This window comes from Ursus americanus, chromosome 17, assembly GCF_024610735.1.
Source record: "Ursus americanus isolate L20-20 chromosome 17, mUrsAme1.1.p, whole genome shotgun sequence".
Taxonomy (NCBI): Eukaryota; Metazoa; Chordata; class Mammalia; order Carnivora; family Ursidae; genus Ursus; species Ursus americanus.
In genome coordinates, this window is record NC_142143.1 from 7,321,209 (window position 1) to 7,339,770 (window position 18,562).

The window sequence follows — 18,562 nt, forward strand, 5'->3', positions numbered from 1 at the left end:
CTGAGGGAGAAGCAGACTCCCCACTAAGCAAGAAGCCCAAGGCGGGCATGACCCGAGCCGAAGGCAGATGCTTAACCAACTGAGCCACCCCGGCATCCTTAATCTGCTGTTTCTACAGATCTGCCTATTTTAGCTAGTTCATAAAAGTCATACAATAGGTGGCTCTTTATGTCTGGCTTTTTTCCTTTAACATTCTAGATTATCTTTCTTGAAGGCACGTTGCACCCCGTTAATTTCATGATCCGATGATGGGTTAGGACAGGCCATCTGAACAACACCTTACAGAATTTACAATTTAAAAAAAGAGTTACAAATGTCAGAGCCAAACAGCCGTAAGGAATGATTCCCCGCTCACAATCGCCCTGGGCCTTTGCTGAGCAGTATCAGGTCTCTGCAGGTTCAGTTCAGTCCAAGGCGCCAGAGGCACCCAAACCTCAGCCAAGCTTTGGTGCCTCTCTGCACACAGCTGTCCACCAAGAAAACTGGAAAAATAAAGACAACATAGCAAGTTCTTTAAAAAAGTCAAATTTATTAAATTTAAAACATGTCCTTTGTTCTGAATCTTGCCTTCCTATACCTTTCATGTTAAAAAGGCCCTCCTTTCTTTTAAGCAATGATGCTGATAGTGGATAATGGTTTGTGGGACAAGCGGGTTGGGGAGGTGTTGCTCCGGTACCCTTACTTGGAGAGATTTAACACCTGCAACCCCACGGCGATCCGTCAACTCTGTGTGCACATTCTGGTGCTCTCTACCATGCGACTCCTCGAGAACACAACTGTCTGTGCGCGGGAAGGTACAGTCACTGGAGAAGATACGTGGAAGAAAAACTAAGATTTTAGTTTTACCTTTAGAATCTCAGTAGCAGCCAGAAATATGAGAAGTGATGAGCACAGCTGACTGGGGAAAAGCATCTGTCTCCACTGCCGTTCTCTGTCCCTTTTCCCTCCTACCACCTTACTCACTCATCTATTCATTCATCCGTCTGTCCATCAAATAGTTATCGAGTGACTATAGGTCCCAGGCACTGTTCTAGGCAATGGGGATAGAGCAATAACAAAATGATCCTCTTGGGACTGACATTCCCGGGCCTGAGAGGAAGTTGGACAGAGAGACAGACAAACAGAGACAGAGAAAAGAGTAAAACCTCAGCCAGATGTTGATAAGTGTCATGTGAGATAACGAAGGAGGAGCAATGGGGAAAAGAGCCTGGGCAGTGGGAGGAGGTGCCATTTAAAATAGGATAGTTGGGGGGGGGGGGCGTCTGGGTGGCTCAGTCGGTTAAGTGTCTGCCTTCGGCTCAGGTCAGGGTCCTGGAGTCCCGGGATCAAGTCCCCGCATGGGGTTCCCTGCTCAGCGGGGAGCCTGCTTCTCCCTCTGACCCTCCCTCTCTCTCACGGTTTCTCTCTCATTCTCTCTCAAATACATAAATAAAATCTTAAAAAAATATATAGGATAGCTGGGAAAGGCTTCTATGAGAATGAGACATTGAACAATGACCTGACAAAAGGTACAGGCCAACCTACAAAATGAAGAAAAAGCATCCCCTACAGAAAATCTAAGGGGCCTCTAAAGTGAGGTGGTAACTGCTGTGTTCAAAGAACAGCAGAGAGAGAGATCTGTACACCCACACTGATAACAGCACTGTTCACAACAGCCAGACGTGCGAGCAATCCAAGTGTCTACTGACAGCTGAACGGGTAAGCAAAGTGTGATGTACATACAACGGACTATTCCTTGAAAAGGAATTTTGGGGTGCTTGGCTAGCTCAGTGGAATAAATAAAAGATTTTATTTTTTAAGTAATCGCTCCACTCAACGTGGTGCTCGAACTCACAACCCTGAGATTGAGAGTCGCACGCTCCACCGACTGAGCCAGCCAGGCATCCCTGAAAAAGAATTTTAAAAGCCTGAAAAATTCTGACACCTGCTACAACATAGATGAACCTTGAAGGCATGATGCTACGTGGGATAAATCAGTCACAAAATGTCACATACCGTATGAATTCCAGTGATATGTGGTACCGGGAATAATCAAGTTGACAGAGTGGAAAGTAGATGGTGGGGGCGCCTGGGTGGCGCAGTCGTTAAGCGTCTGCCTTCAGCTCAGGTCATGATCCCAGGGTCCTGGGATCGAGCCCCACATCAGGCTCCCTGCTTGGAGGGAAGCCTGCTTCTCCCTCTCTCACTCCCCCTGCTGGTGTTCCCTCTCTCGCTGTGTCTCTATCCAATAAATAAATAAAATCTAAAAAAAAAAAAAAAAAAAAAAAAGGAAAGTAGATGGTAGCTGCCAGGGGCTGGGGGGAGAGGGAAACAGGGAGTTAGTGTCTCACTGACGACAGCTGCAGTATGGGATGAGGAAAATGCTCTGGACATGGATGTGATGGTTGCACGACCATGTGAATGTACTTGATGCCACTGAACTATGTACTGAAAATGGTTAAAATGATAATTTTAAAATTAAAAAAACAAAGAGCAAAGAAGCCAGTGTGGTCAAAGCAGAATAAACAAAGGGGAGTGTGGTAAGAGATAAGATCAAGAGGTAGCAAGGATTCAAACTGTACAGGACCTTGCAGAATTTAGTACAGATTCTGACTTTACTCTAAATAAAAACAGGATTGATTTCTGTCCCTTTTCCCTCCTACCACCTTACCCACTCATCTATTCATTCATCCGTCTGTCCATCAAATAGTTATTGAGTGACTATAGGTGCCAGGTACAAACACAGGAAAAAACAGGAATCAATGCTCCGACTTCTTCACAAGGATCCTCTGGCTGCTCCACGTAGAACAGAAGGCAGCAGGGAGACCAGGGCGTAGGTTAGCGCAACAGCCCGTGAAAGATGGCGGTAATGTGGACCGGAGTCAGTGTGGTGGAGTTAGTGAGAAGGGGCTGGAGTCTGCACATATTCAGAAGGTAGTAACAGTTAAGACTTGTAGACAGATTGGCCAAGGGGTGTCAGAGGAAAGTCAAGAAGGTCACTGGGTTTGGGCCTGGGTACTGGAAGAATGGAGTTGCTACACACTGAAATGGGGAAGGCAACAGAAGAGCAGGTTTGAGGGGTGCCTGGAGGGCTCAAATGGTCAAGCATCTGCCTTCGACTAGGGTCATGATCCCAGGGTCCTGGGATCGAGCCCCACATCAGGGAGTCTGCTTCTCCCTCTCCCTCTACTGCTCCCCTTGCTTGTGCTCTCTCACTCTGTTAAATAAATAAAACCTTAAAAAAAAAAAAGATTTAAAAGAAGAGCAGGCTTGAGGGTGAGATCAGGAGTTTGCTTACAGAGGGGACACTTGGGTGGAGATGTCAACTAGGCACTGGGATTCTTATCTTAGGCCCCACCCCTCTAGAACCCTAATTAAATAATTCATCTAGAATCACAGATTATCAGAAGCCCAGGTAAGCCCAGATCACCAAGTATTTTACTTCATTTGGCGGAGGAAGAAATGAAAGCTCGAAGTCACATACCTAGTTAAGAGCAGTTAGGAGCAGAACTCAAGTTCTCAAGTCAGTGCTTTTTCCACCACACTACTTCCCTAATTTAAACTGTGATACTGATTCATTCAATGAATATTTATCAAGCCCCGGAATTTGTGCTGCTTGAATTAATGAGATAAGAAAGATAGGCACCTCCCTGCCCATGTGGAGTTTACAGTTGGGTGGAGAAGACCGATAAAAAGTAATCAATCGAGGGACCATATATGCAGCTACATCAGAAGGACTATGAAGGGCTATGAAAGAAAAGTTAAATCAGTTACAACAGTGGAAAGCAGGAGAACCTAAGCTAGACTGGGAGAAGGGCTTCTCCAAGAAAGTGGTATTTAATATGAGAACTGAAACATTATAGGGTTAGCCAGGCAAATAAAATGGGGTTTAGGGGAGGGAGTCTAAGGAAACTTGCAGGCACAGAGCAGCATGAATGAAGACAGAGAAGAAGCCAGCTTGGCTGGAGCAAAGTGAGCAAAGTGCAACAGAAATGGCAGAAAATAAGGCTAAGAGGTAAGAGGGAGCCAGGTATCATGAGGGACCTTGTAGGGGTAGGAGAAAAGTACCCTAGCAGCCTTGAACCACAGCTCATCTGAGTCTTGCTGGAACACCTTGCGATCCCCCTGGAACACTAGATGGGAGGCCTCTAAAGGAGCTGCTGTGAGGGTTGCCTCCTCATTTCCCCTGGGAGGCTGCCATGAGACAGTTTCTCCTGTCTCCCAGAATCTGATGTGGTGTGAAGCTTTCTGCCCCCGACCCTTCAGACTAGAGCTGCAGAATGCAAACCCACTGAGCGGCAACAGGGTACCCACAACGTGTACGCAGTCATCAGCTTCTTTAGCTCTGGAGTAGTCCATTTGGTGCGTGGGACTAGGACCGGGGAGCTGGCACCTTTGGCTTGTTCTTCTCGTTGTCTGTGTCAGTAATGAACGGTCTACATATGAAAGCGCCTCACTGTACCTTTACCGATCCAATCATTCAGGCCTTGACCTTGTCTTCTAAGTGTGTGTGAGCTTTACAGCAGGACATATTAAATGTTTAACTTGATCCTAAAAGCAGTGGGAAGCCACAGAAAATTTAAGCAGGATGTGACTGGATCAGATTTGCATTTAAAAAAACAATCACTGTGGCTGCTAAGTAGATAATGCACTCCAGAGCGGCCAAGGGACAACAGGCTGATGGTGGCTTAGGTGTAACCCCTTTCCTTTAGGAAAGCGGTCTGTGTGCACTGTAACACGTGAGCACCTACTAGGTGCCAAGCAATAGCACACAGACACTAAGAAGAGGAAGACAGTCCCTAAGCTAATGTACCTTAGTCTGACCAAGATCAGCACGTAAATGCAACCAACTGTCGCCTGTGCAAAAAGGAAGCACAGGCCAGAGGCGGGAGAGCTGCAGAGGGAACAGGGACCTCGGTTTGGGAGGCCAGGGCAGGGTTTCACTGAGCAGGGCTGTGGAGGATGAACAGGAGGTTGCAAGGCACTCGAAGAGGCCACAGAGTATGTAAAGATACAGAATCATCAAGTCAAGTGTGCAAGAGCTACTGAGCTCTCAGGATGGTGGGACGTAACAGACAAAGCAGGAAACGGGATGGTCAGGCTGGGTGTAGCTCACTACCCTAAACCTGGAATCATAACCTGTGGTTTACAAACAGCACAGTGAAAAGAACTTAGATCTCGCTCCAAAGCCCAGCTCCACCATTTACTAGCTGCGTGACCTCAAGCAGGCTTCACCTTTGAACCCAGTTTCCTCATTTGGAAAAAGGGAATGTAGCTGCAGTATTATGTGAGCTAAGAAGGGGCATGAATGGGCTCCTCTCAAATAGCAATTATTATGTGAAATGCTACAAACAGGTTTTGTAAAAAATAGCATTTACTAGGGTTTTTCCAGCAATTTTAAAGAGCAGAACACATTTCAGAGAGAAAATTTACGAAACACATAAAACACAATTTTACAGACTCCCTGAAGCTCACCCAGGGATATCCACCACTACCACCACTGCTCCCCCCAGACTCCCTGGCCTGACAGCAGGTACCCAGTGGTATTTAATACACGGTGACTCCAAGAGAGGCAGCAAACACCCATTCCATGCCAAATCTACTCCTCCTCACAGTCCCTGATACCACAGTACCCACTATACCCACACTGAACAGGTGTCATGGCTGAGGTTTCTAAGCAGAGACCATTATTAGTAATATCTGTACCAAGTTGCAAGTGCTTTACGTGGATAAAGAGCCCTCTTGCAGTAACACCAGCCCCACATAACAGATGAGGAAACTGAGAGCTGGAGAAGGGTGACAACTCGCCCAAGTTCTCACGGATAACAAATGATATCACCAGCATTCAAACACAGCCTGGCTCTGAAGCCCAAGCACTGAACCCTCCACCCTCCAGGGCCTCCTGGCGATTCTAAGTACAGAGCTGGACACAAATGAATTAAAGACACCAAACAAAATGGAATACAGGCCAAACTGTTACCCGCAGCTCTCCCTGGAGGGCGAAATTATGGAGACATTTTAAGTTTTTTAATTTATGTAAGTCTGAACCTTTAATACTGTATGGACTTTAGTTTTAGGATCAGAAAAATATTTTTAAAGAAACAAATCATTTGTGTATAAGCACCATGCTGTTTCCTACAACTGGCAGTCTACTTTGGATTGTTAAAAAGCAGAAGGAGGCAAATGATTTTAAAGAACATGACCGCTTCCCTCCACCCCCATTATACAAAAGTAATTGGCAAAACTCTCAAAGGCTTACAACATAAAGTGTTGGCAAGGGGTTTGGGGGAAAGAATAACCTTGAATTTTGCTACTAGAGAACACCAGTGAAGTCTTCTCAATGGGAACTGGCAATAGCTACTAAGACTCAGTTCGCTTGTGACTGAGCAAGTCCGCTTCCCCAGACACCCCTGTACCACACACGCACACGTGCGAAGGCAGCTACATGAACGGCCACTGCACCATGAAGCAAAATATTTAAAAAATTAGAAACAGGGGCGCCTGGGTGGCACAGCGGTTAAGCATCTGCCTTCGGCTCAGGGCGTGATCCTGGTGTTATGGGATCGAGCCCCACATCAGGCTCTCCCTCTATGAGCCTGCTTCTTCCTCTCCCACTCCCCCTGCTTGTGTTCCCTCTCTCGCTGGCTGTCTCTATCTCTGTCGAATAAATAAATAAATAAAATCTTTTAAAAAAAAAAAATTAGAAACAACCTAAGGGCGCCTGGCTGGCTCAGGTGGTGGAGCATGAGACTCTGGATCTCCCGGTTGTGAGTTCGAGCCCCACACAGGGTGAAGAGATTACTTCAAAATAAAATCTTTTAAAAATTAGAAACAGTTTAAATGTTCTTTTTTTAAAGTTACATTTTATCCATTTTGTGGAATACTGTAACGCTTTACGAAAAATCTCTAAGCTTCGCTGGTAAATTACAGATAAAACACACAACATACTGCTTTAACACGCTTTCTGTATGTACTGGATGTTCACAGATACACACCTTAGACCACATACCCTGATTTGCTGTTACTCCCAGGAAAGGAGATAAGTTTAGGAAAGGGCTGGTAGAAAAGAAAGATTTTAGCTTTATCAAGAGTGTTCAGGGATGCCTGGCTGGCTCCCTCGGTGGAGCACGCGACTCTTGATCTCTGCGTTCTGAGACTGAGTCCCACGCTGGGTGTAGAGATTACTTGAAAAAAAAAAAGCGTTCAAATGCTTATAAGAATGTCCTCATTATTGGGGCTCCTGGGTGGCTCAGGTCATGATCTCAGGGTCCTGGGATAGAGCCCTACATCAGGGTCCCTACTCAGCGGGGAGTCTGCTTGTCCTTTTCCCTCCCCCCCCCCAGCTCCTGCACTCATGCTCTCTCTCTCAAATAAATAAAATCTCTAGGGAAAAAAAGAATATCCTCATTGTTGCTTTTATGATTATAAATACACTTATTATTATACATGTTTTTAATCTGGATTGTAAAAATTTAAAAATATTGGAAGCAGATACACCAAAATGTTAATGGTAGTTATCTCTGGGTAAAGGTGGAGTATTATATATAATTATAGGTAACTTTTATGATATTCTCTATACCTCTGTATTTTCCAAGTTTCCTACAATGGATAATTACCTTCATAAACAAGAAAAAAGTTAAGAAATTAATTTTACCTTAAAAACAGGTATTACTGAGTCGTATAATATGCCGACCACTGTGGTTGGGGGTTCAGTCTGGATCAGTGTTATTTAAAGAAGGATGATGATTTGTGGGCATACTAAAAAAAAATAACCTTCTAAGATTTTGTTTTTATCTCTTAAATCCGAAAGTAAAACATACTCAGTGCTCAGTTCTACCTGGCCCTGGGACCCAGAAACATTCCTGAGATCACTCGTAAAGCCTACCAACCCAGATGTCGCAACAACTAGGAAATAGGACAATATTTTCCCATACCTGGAGCCCAAGTCTCAGGTCTTGTGAAATTCTCATGGGTCCATACCAGGACCTTATCTAGAAGGGGTACTTTCACTAAGCCCTCACCCTCCACTTCCTCTGGAACAAAGGAGCCTAGAGCAGGGCTGAGCAGAAACCTCTCTTGGGCAACCTCCCTAAGCCCTTGATTCAACAGGATGGGGCCAGGAAGCTCAGTTTCTTCCAGAAAGCCTATTCCGCTCCTGGACAGTTCTGATACTTTCCAACCGCAACAAACGCTTCTTATATTGAACTGAAACATGCGCCCATCACACCAGAACACGAATTCCAGCAGCACCGGAGACTCTGCCCCCAACAAGCCATGGAACCTCGTGCGGCCGCATTTAGCCTACACATCGCCTTCTCTTCTCTAAGGGGGATAACCTTCCCAGGCCGTAGGAAGGGCTCAAAGAGAGCACCTATGGGAAGTACCCAGTCCAGTGCCTGACACACGACAGGCCTCACTCGCTAGCCCTGTCCTTTGGGAACCAGATCAAACGAGCCTAGTCACTCTTCCACACTTCAGCCTTTCAAATCCTTGAAAACCCGAATCTTGTCTTCAACAGTCTAAGCATCCACACGGCATTTCCTCTGCTACAAAACAGCTCCCTAATTTTACACTTGGGTGGGAGTCTCCCATAGTAGCCAGACGCCCACAGATCTGTTTTGGAGTAAACAGCTGTTAGCTGTCACCCTGCTCCGTGCCAGCTACTCTGCTAAACCTTGCTGTACAAAGCTCAGCCTCCCTAACCGGCCTGAAGATGCGCAGGCCCAGAGACAGGAAGTCGCCTGCCCAAGGTCACACAGCTGGGAACCCACAGAGCCCACGGTCTTCTCACTGTGCTACAGAAGGTGTCTCCCAGCCTCGGCTCTGGCCCAACAGCCAGGCGGGCTCAGCCCTCAATGCGGGGCTCTTGGTCCCAACTGCTGAACCAAAGTGTCTTTGTTGGAGTCTGGCTCCCGGGTCCTGGTAGTGCCCCCTCCCTGACTGGATGAGATCCAAATCTCCAGGGCTCCAAGGGAGTAAGGGAGGCTCTGCTGACCCTGTGTTTACTGACACAGAACAAATTCTGAAGGAGGAAACATACCCAAAGTGGACCCCACTGGGGAGCCTGGCGAGAAATGAAAAGAAACAAAACTGTACCAGGCAAGATCACAAAGATTATGTCACGTTCCCAACAAGTGTGCCAAGTGGTATTGTTACAGGTCAGCTTGTCCCTTGTACAGAGAGCCAATCGAGACTCAGGCAGATGAGAAAGTAAATTCCACCACGGTATAAGCTCCCTGAAGGCAGAAAACCCGTCCAGTCAGTTACCAGGCATACTCAGAGCCTAGAACAATGTCTGACACACACAAGTGCAAGAAATATTTGGTGATGAAAGAGATGAAGGCAGAGCTGAAATGTGAACACATGCCTCTTCATCGTGCTTTCAAAGTCACATTGTGAGAGCCTCTAGCGGGGGTGCAGAGCTAGCCGCACCCCTTCACAGAGGCAAAGCACATGGAAAGGGGAACCACCGTGTAGCATGGGTGCGCACCCACTCGAAACTCTGGCCTCCCCAACTGGCCAAGGTCAGACATGCCACTCTGTCTTCCCAAAAGGACACAAGTCTTCCCTTGGGACCACTTGTATCGAGAGAACAGCCCAAACCAAAGAGACTGACATACTCGCGGGCAGGAGGCCAGCCTGACCTTCTGTCCACCCTGTGAGGCATGGCACATGCCAGCACTGCCTTAGGGAACCACGTGTCGCAGAGCACCAGAACTTGGAGCGTGCCAAGCAGCAGAAGTGCCTGAGCTGTCCCAACAGGCGGGGCTCCTGGAAGAGGCCTGGTCTCTTGAGGCAGCTGCTTCAGCAAGAGACAAAGAAGCCACCAGCCCCATTTGGACCTGTCCAGTGCCACTGTGGAAACCTGTCCAGTGCCACTCCAACCCGTGCCAAGTCAAAGAAAGGACATCCGCTCTAGAGCTGGATGGATCTGGCTTACAATCTCAGCTCCCCTAGCCACAGGACCTCAGACAAGATTTTTCACCTCTCTGAGCCTCAGTTTCCTGTTCTGTAAAATGAGGGTAAAAGAGTAGAGATTTTTGTGAGGATTACAAAGAATTTATTGCTTGTAAATGTAGAGAAAAAAAGCACCTAGAATGAAAAAACAGAAAATTCCTATCAGTGTTTGCCTTTGGGGACTGGAATGGAGAGAAAGAGAGTTTTCATGAATACACTACATTCTTTAGGGAAAAAAATATAAGAAAAGCAGAGTTCAGTCTGGATTCCTGAGAGGCATTCAATAAATGTAAGCTATTACTCAGTTCTCCTGGGAGGATATGTTGCTACTAACACCCTGCCTGCCTGTGTGTAACAGGAAGGACTAAGGGGTGCTGTTTCCCACCATGTCTTCTACCCCCTTCCTAGGTCACAAAGACCAGAGGCCCCAGAGCAGCAGGTCCGAAGCACCAGGGCAGCACACTGCAGAACTGAAATGGGACTGAAAAGGTCCCATCTACCCTCTCACGCTACCCGAGCATGCCTAATAACGAAGCCATCTAACCTGTGCCCCCGGGATGGGGGACACGCTACCTTCCGGGGCAGCCCATTTCACCAGCAGGATGACTTCAAGGTCTCAGCAGGGTAAGACCCCTGGTTCCTCTGACCATGACCCCCAGCAGCCTTCAGGCTCACAGCTGTTAGCTTGCAGCTGCCCAGCTATTCCCGGCAGGGAAGCCTCAGGCAGGCTCTGGCTAGGTGGGCCACAAGGAATGCCTGTCAGTCAGCACCCTCCTAAGAAGCAGTATCTTCCCACACCTCGGCTGCTTGGAACAATTCTCTCCCACCCCTGGGAGGCAATGCCTGGCACCTCTCCCGAGAATCCAAAACTAAACAATTCTCTCCCACCAGGAGGCAATCAGCTAGCTTCGTTGCTACGCAACTGGCAGGCACAAAAGGTGATGCAGTCCTTTTCAGAGACTTGGGAAAGGGGGAGGGAGCTGTGTCTCTCCAAGTCAGCCTCTAAATGGGCTCCAAGGCAGTGGGGAGGGGGGGGAGCGGTTCTTTAAGGAATTGGTTAACAGATTCACTCATCTGCCTACTCGTCCTCTGCTGCTGATGTCAGCGCAGAGACCCCAGGCGCGCTGTGAACCGCACAGGAGTCCTGAGCCCTACTCCCGCCCCCGGGGGCAGAGCTCGGCACTAACACACTCAGGAAAGACCGCTTCTGCAAGCTGTGAGGCTGACCCACAGCTCGGACAAGGGATAAAGCTGCCTCTGTGGGACTCAGCCCTCTAGCCTCTCCCTCTCAAATCTGGCTGGTATTTGGGGCAGGAGGCAATCAAGGTCCCAAATAAACATACAACCAAACAGGGCAGGGAGGCAACTGAACTGTGTCCCCTATATCCAGCCTACTCCACAGAGGTCTACTTTCTCCTCTCTACCCCCCGGGGAAGTACTCTGGAGAAACAGCTCAGCTGAGTGGTAAAAACCCTGGGTTCTGCAATCAAACAAATCTGCATTCAAAATCTGGCCCTGCTGCGTGCTAGCTGTGACCTCAGACAAGCCATGTGGCCTCTCTGGTTCTCAGGCTAATGATATCTTAGGGGTGCTGTGAAGGGCAAATGAGGCAGTCTTTGTAAAATAAGACCTAGTTCAGTGACTGGTATCTCTAACACCAGCGATGGTGTGGCACAGACCAAACACGTCCCCAGCACGCCCCTTCCCTCCTTGCTCAGCCCAGCGTATTGTGTAGTTATGCTATAAGCTCATCCACAGGCAGGGCCCGTCTTAAACCAGCTCTACAGCTCTCTCAATGAACAATAAGAACAACAACATAAATGTCCAGCAGAGGTGAAGGAACCCAGCTATGCAGCAGCGAAGTGTTGGGAATAAGAGGGGCTTCTGAGACCTCTTTGGTTCCTCCTGCAACTGGCCTCAGAATTCAAGCTCCCAGTCTCTGCAGGATGGAAGCAGAAATACTCCCACTGGGCCCACTCTCCCCCCAGGACCCAGACTTTGATGATGAAAATACAAATGTGGGGCGCCTGGGTGGCTCAGTCATTTAAGCATCTGACTTCAGCTCGGGTCATGATCTGTGGGGTCCTGGGATCAAGCTCCGCATGGGGCTCCCTGCTCAATGGGGAGTCTGCTTGTCGCTCTCCCTCTGCCCTGCCTTTGCCCCCTCGTGCTCCCATGCTTGCTCTTGCTCTCAAATAAATTAAATCTTAAAAAAAAAAAATACTACAAATGTAATTCTAAAGCTCATTTTCCCAATGTTGCCCTTCAACTTAGAGAATAAAATCAGGATGCCAACAGATTCATTTCTGCCTCTTCTCCCAACTCTTACAGCAGCACACGAAAGGTTTTCCTGAACTACTACACACCCGAAGTCCACGGAGATTAGGGGAGGAACAAGCAGTTTCACCAGAGCCTTTTTCTTTTTTTTTTTTAAATAAAGATTTTATTTATTTACTTGTCAGAGACAGAGAGAGAGCAAGCACAAGCAGGGGGAGCAGCAGACAGAGGGAACAGCAGGCAGGAGAAGCAGGCAGAAGGAAAAGTAGGCAGGGGGAGAAGCAGGCTTCCCGCTGAGCAAGGAGCCCCATAAGGGACTTGATCCCAGTACCCTAGGATCACGACCTGAGCAGATGCTTTATAAGCCAGTCTTTTTTAAACATAAGAGCTCAGGATAGGGGCGCCTGGGTGGCACAGTGGTTAAGCGTCTCCCTTCGGCTCAGGGCGTGATCCCGGGGTTCCGGGATCGAGCCCCACATCAGGCTCCTCCGCTATGAGCCTGCTTCTTCCTCTCCCACTTCCTCTGCTTGTGTTCCCTCTCTTGCTGGCTGTCTCTCTCTCTGTCGAATAAATAAATAAAATCTTTAAAAAAAAAAAAAAAGAGCTCAGGATAAATGCCAAGGCAATGGAGGCTGGAAGCCATCTCCAAGAAGGGAGACCGAGACTAATATTCACCAAGCGCCTGTACCCCTGTACCGCGCACGCACCAGATTTGCCCTGGGCATTTTACATACACAGTCCTACTTAATACAACTATCCTGGGAGGCAAAAGATACTAAGCTCATCTTACAGATGAGGACACTGAGGCTCTAGAATGTTAACTATGTTGTCCATGGCCTCACAGCTAAGGTGGAATTCCAGACCTGGCTCCAAAACTGGTGCCCTTTCCTTTGATCCAAGTTTTGCAGAATGAACCCAAGAAAACCATTATCGATGCCTTTTGGGACCCCCCAAAATAAAGAACAGTGTCTACAGGTCCATTCAGAAACAATCTGAGGAAAAAAATTTGCCCCTGGGGCGCCTGGGTGGCTCAGTCGTTAAGCTCTGCCTTTGGCTCAGGGCGTGATCCCAGGGTCCTGGAATCGAGCCCCACATCGGGCTCCCTGCTCTGCTGGGAGCCTACTTCTTCCTCTCCCATTCCCCCTGCTTGTGTTCCCTCTCTCGCTGGCTGTCTCTCTCTCTGTCAAATAAATAAATAAAATCTTAAAAAAAAAAAAAATTTGCCCCTATTCTCAATGTCAGAAAGGGCCTATTCCTTAAAATAAATAAATAAATAAATAATTCTTTTAAAGGGCCTATTCCTACAATAACATCAAAAACTAATTACAAATTTTTACAGTGTATTAGAGCTTAAAGAACTTTTCAAATATTATTAGGCCTTCAGAACCCTTAATGGGAGGGTAGCAATAGTCCTGTTTTTCAAATGTGTAACCTGAGGGCCACAGAGGGCTGACACCTTGCTTGAAGCCATAAACTAGGATAAGGATAGCTAAGTCCGTAGCAGAGGAAGTCTCTCTCAGGGTCCTGATATTCTTTCTGCTTTTTAAAGGATGCAAGCAGTCTCCCTGTAGTTCCTCCCATCTTGCGTACTAAGAGGCCCAGGGCCTACCACTGCCTTTCAAACCAGGTATAGGAAAAAACAAGTGTGTCAAAGAAAGCTGGAGCCAATGAAGACAGACGGCTCAAGCATCAACACTCACTTGAAGTACTAACCAGATGGCCCTCTGGGAGTTACCAAGTAACAGAAAAAGGCCACAAACAGAAAAGGGCTCAATTCGGAAACGACGTTCATACTCAGTTGAGGGATCCCTGGGCAACACACCTGACCCCATCCAGCTTCCTCACCTGTGAAATACAGGTAGTTGTTGAGAGTTGTTGGAAGGATCAAGAATTTATGAACAGGGGCGCCTGGGTAGCACAGCGGTTAAGCACCTGCCTTCGGCTCAGGGCATGATCCCGGCATTACGGGATCGAGCCCCACATCAGGCTCCTCTGCTATGAGCCTGCTTCTTCCTCTCCCACTCCCCCTGCTTGTGTTCCCTCTCTCGCTGGCTGTCTCTCTCTCTCTGTCAAATAAATAAATAAAATCTTAAAAAAAAAAAATTTATGAACAAACTTTGGCCATGTTACAAGTACTATCCAAACATGTAACTACCAAATTCAAGTTCACCCATCCCTCAGTTGCTTAGGTTTCATCCTTAATTATTCCCTAACCCTCACACTCCATGTCCAACTGATCTGCCTCCAAACTATCTCCACTACCAGAACCCTAGTTCCGGACATCACCACCACTCCCTGGATGATTCCAACAGCCCCCACCGGCCTCCCTACCTCCTCATTTGTCCCACTGTGGTTCATCATCCATGCGGCAACCAGAATGATTTTCTTCAACCATAAATTAGATCCTGTCACTCCCTGGCTTAAAACCTTCCCTTTGGGGGCTAGAGGGACAAAACCTTCCAAGGGATTTTCATTCCACTAGGGGTAAAACCCAAGCCTACACGACCTTGGCCCCCACCTCTTGCTCAGAACTTCCTCTCAATACCTCAGCCACACTAGCCTTATTTTTTCTTTTTTTAAAGATTTTACTTTTAAGGGGTGCCTGGGTGGCTCAGTAGGTTAAGCATCTGCCTTTGGCTCATCAGGTCATGTTCCCAGGGTCCTGGGACTGAGCCCTTGCTTCTCCCTCTCCCTCTGCCTGCCACTTCCCCTGCTTGTCCTCTCTCTGTCAATAACATCTTTAAAAAAAAAAAAAAAAGATTTTAAAGTAATCTCTCTCTCCACCCAACATGAAGCTTGAACCCACAACCCTGAGATCAAGAGTCACACATTCCATCAACTGAGCCAGCCAGGTGCCACAATATGGGCCTTATTTCTTATCTTCGACACACTGAGCTCATACCTACCTACATCCGGTGCTTTGCACATGCTGCTCCTACTTGAAATCTCTCCTCCCAAACACTGAAGGGCTGGGGCGCCTGGGTGGCTCAGTCGGTTGAGCGTCTGCCTATGGCTCAGGTCATGTTCTCAGGGTCCTGGGATGGAGTCCCACATCAGGCCTCTCTGCTCAGGAGGGAGTTGGCTTCCCCCTCTCCCTCTGCCCCTCCCCCACCAGCTCATGCTCTCTCTTTGAAATAAATCAAATCTTTAAAAAAATATATTGAAGGGCTCCCTTCTTATCATTTAAGTATCAGCTCAAATGTCACCTTTTCTGAAGGGCCTTCCCCTACCACCCCAGATGTCACACACACACCCTTCCTCTCTCTACCACAGGATCCTATTTTACCCTTCTCCTAGCACTTAGTAGCTACAATGTTGTCTACTTGTTTATTTTCTGTTTGCCCAGAACTACAATATAAGATCCACTACTTTTGTTCACTGTTGCACTGGTAGGGTCTAGAACAGTGTTAGGCATATAGTAAAGCATTCAATGAACATTCTGGAAACAGCTAGTTCAAAAGGCAACAATGTACTCCCCTAGTTCTCAAGATGGTGACTCTACTCCCTCTGCCAAATTTTAGATTGAAGTTTGTTTACTCATCCATTCAATCATCCATTCATTTACTCAATTCCATTCAACAGCTGACTACAGGATCCCGGAGATGGTACTACAGTGACATGCAACCAGAATGACCCGTTTCCTAATTCCCAAGGTGGTTGCTGTTGTTTTAACATGGCACTTTATAGAGAACTTAACTTCTGCCAAATTTGTCAGACTCCTTTGTAGTTAAGGCCATCTCAGATTTACATGTGAGGTTACAGGACTTCCCCAAGGTCACATGAGAACTCAGCAACCCAGTACCTCAAGGCAAAACCAAAGACCTAAGAAACATATCCGCAAGTGCCCAACCCCTTTTATCTACCATCCAGAGTCATGTGCACACAAATAAAAAATAAACACCAGAGAGTAAATGGGGCTTTTCAAAATGTTCATCTCCATTTTTTTTCACTGTTTCTAATCTTACTAGCTGGTGGCAGGCACTGTTAAACAGTGGAACACTTTCAACTTAAGGAGATCTGTTCTCAGGTTATGAAGCATTAATGGTGCCCTGGTTGATAGGCTGAGTCTTGATGCCAAAGGGAAGCAGTATAGTGCAGGTGCTAGGATCTCAGACTCTGGAATCAAAAAGGTACAGATTCAAATCACACCCACTTATGACTAGTGATAAGGCCCTAGGCAAGTTTATTTCATGTTACTTAACTTAATTATACTTAATTATACAGCACTTATTAGGTATAGGCAGGGCTCTAAATAGTTTGCAGCTGTAATACAATAATTAGATAAGCCAGATGTACTGTCATTATCTGTATCTTACAGATGAGGGAACAGGTACAGAGAGGTCAAGTAATCTGCCCAGTCACAGCTCGGGAATATTAGAGTCAGCTTTCAAGTCCAGATAGTGTGATGCCAGAATCCAGGTTCTTAACCATCATACTGTGTTTCTTCTCTAATCCTGTTTGTCTATTAGACAGAGCCAATAGGTCTGCCTTATCTCACAGGATCATGTGGGATTATTGGCACACAGTAAGGTAAATGTCAGCTACTCTTGATGGCAGTAGTAATTGTCATCATTTTATTACTTACCTTCACCTTTGGTCCAGCCAAGGGTAGAAGAAAAATATTTTGGCTGAGAAAGACTCCAAGGCTCTGCAGTAAAACACATTAGAATATAGTAGAAGTTCCACGAGGATGGGAACTGTCAGCTTTGCTTACCATTGAATTCGAAGCAAGTGGTGGTTACTCAATAAACATGCAGTGAATGAGGTAGGAATAAACTGAACGCATGGACAGGGTTCTGCAGAGATGACAACTAAGGCAGTACCATCACTTCTCAAATGTAGCTAAACACAAAAGAGGTAAATTTACAAGGTTCTCAGAGGACAGTATTAGCTGGCCATTACTTAAGACAGCCTGGCTGTTGTGGAGGCAGTGTGGTATACTGCTATTCATTCATCTTAGCTGCATGAACAAACGAGGACACCTGGATTTTAACCATGACTCTGCTACTGGAAGTCACCCAGGCTCCCAAGGTCTTAGACTATCCATCTGTAAAAGAGGAGGTTGGACCACACGATGATCGAAACAAATATATTCCATTTTCTTATCACTTCATAACAATCTGAATGGAAGCCTACTACCAAGTACTCAGTAAGCATTTATTGGTATCCCTAACTGACAGATGAGGAAACTAGAATCCAAAATAATTTGCTCAAGGTCACAGGGTCAGGGAAGATCATGAACTATGGCCCAGATCTCTTTCTATACTAGTCTAACACTACTGCTTTCCAAAATCCTTTTTCAGTTCAAAAATACTGTGATATTAGTCCTCTCTTCCAAGATCACTAAATCTGTAATCATTTAACCATCAAATAATATTGCCTGACTTCACTAGATCATGGGACAGCAGAATTAGGAAAAAACAACTACCTTTCTTTCTACATTATTAACCTAGAAAATCAAAATTTTAAAGAGATAATTAGGGCAAACCCCTTATCTTTGCACAGAATTGAAGGATCAGAAGTATTTAAGACAAATGATGATTTCATTTTAAACCATATGGTCTAAATTTAAGCAACGTGATTAAAAAAAAAAACAAAACCCTAGTAACACAATGTTTCCTGAGAGTATAGCACATAACTTCTTTAATTTTATAATCAAAGCTGTGCCACTTGATTCAAAGCAGATTCACAAAGTGAAATATAAAAGGTTGTCAGAGATGTCTACTTTATTGCTTGCTTTATTTTTATTAACAAAATACATGCTTGACATTGAAACCTTCCATATAACACCTTCCTAGTGTTGTCAAGTTAAAAGTGAAGAAAACCATCTGGCAGTCACAGTCAATTTTCTAGATGGTTCATAACAGGAGAGTCAAGGTCAAACTGTTGAGTCTCTTTAACCTCCCACCTAGTAATTGAAAAGCAACTAACTGAGCTCAAAATACTCTATACTGGTACCCTCACAAATACAAATGTCAGCTCAAGGATCACACGCTGGCTCGCAGAAGACAGGATGACATGAACAAGAACAAAAGGGTAAGTAGGGCAGATGCTCTGGCCACAGGACCTCGGTGACACTCAAGAGAGCACAAACTTTCATCTACTTTCTAGCAGTTTTGTCACCTATAGAATGAGAATTATCATCTCACCAAATGATTACATGAATCAAATGACATGATGAGAAATTAGGAGTCTTGCAATCTTGCAAAGATGAGAGACTACTGTTATGATTACTATTTACTATGTCTAGGCCAGGAAAGTCCCCTTGCTTTCTTGGCTCTATGTTCCGCAGGATACTTTTAAAATGGAACAGGGTACTAATCTCTTCTACAGTCTCCAGGCCTGTCAA

General features: G+C 46.2%; 1 protein-coding gene across 2 annotated transcripts in view; it reads right to left on the minus strand.

Moving 5' to 3' along the window:
• Positions 1 to 18,562, minus strand: part of ACO2 (aconitase 2) — a 53,707-nt gene that overhangs the window by 34,566 nt on the left and 579 nt on the right. The window contains exon 2 of one of the 2 annotated variants that reach the window (XM_045779860.1): positions 16,799 to 16,861. The exons of the other annotated variant lie outside the window; for it this stretch is intronic. Within the exon in view, the coding sequence (XP_045635816.1) occupies positions 16,799 to 16,861 (63 nt within the window). The remainder of the gene's footprint in view (positions 1 to 16,798; positions 16,862 to 18,562) is intronic. 2 annotated transcript variants of the gene reach the window in all.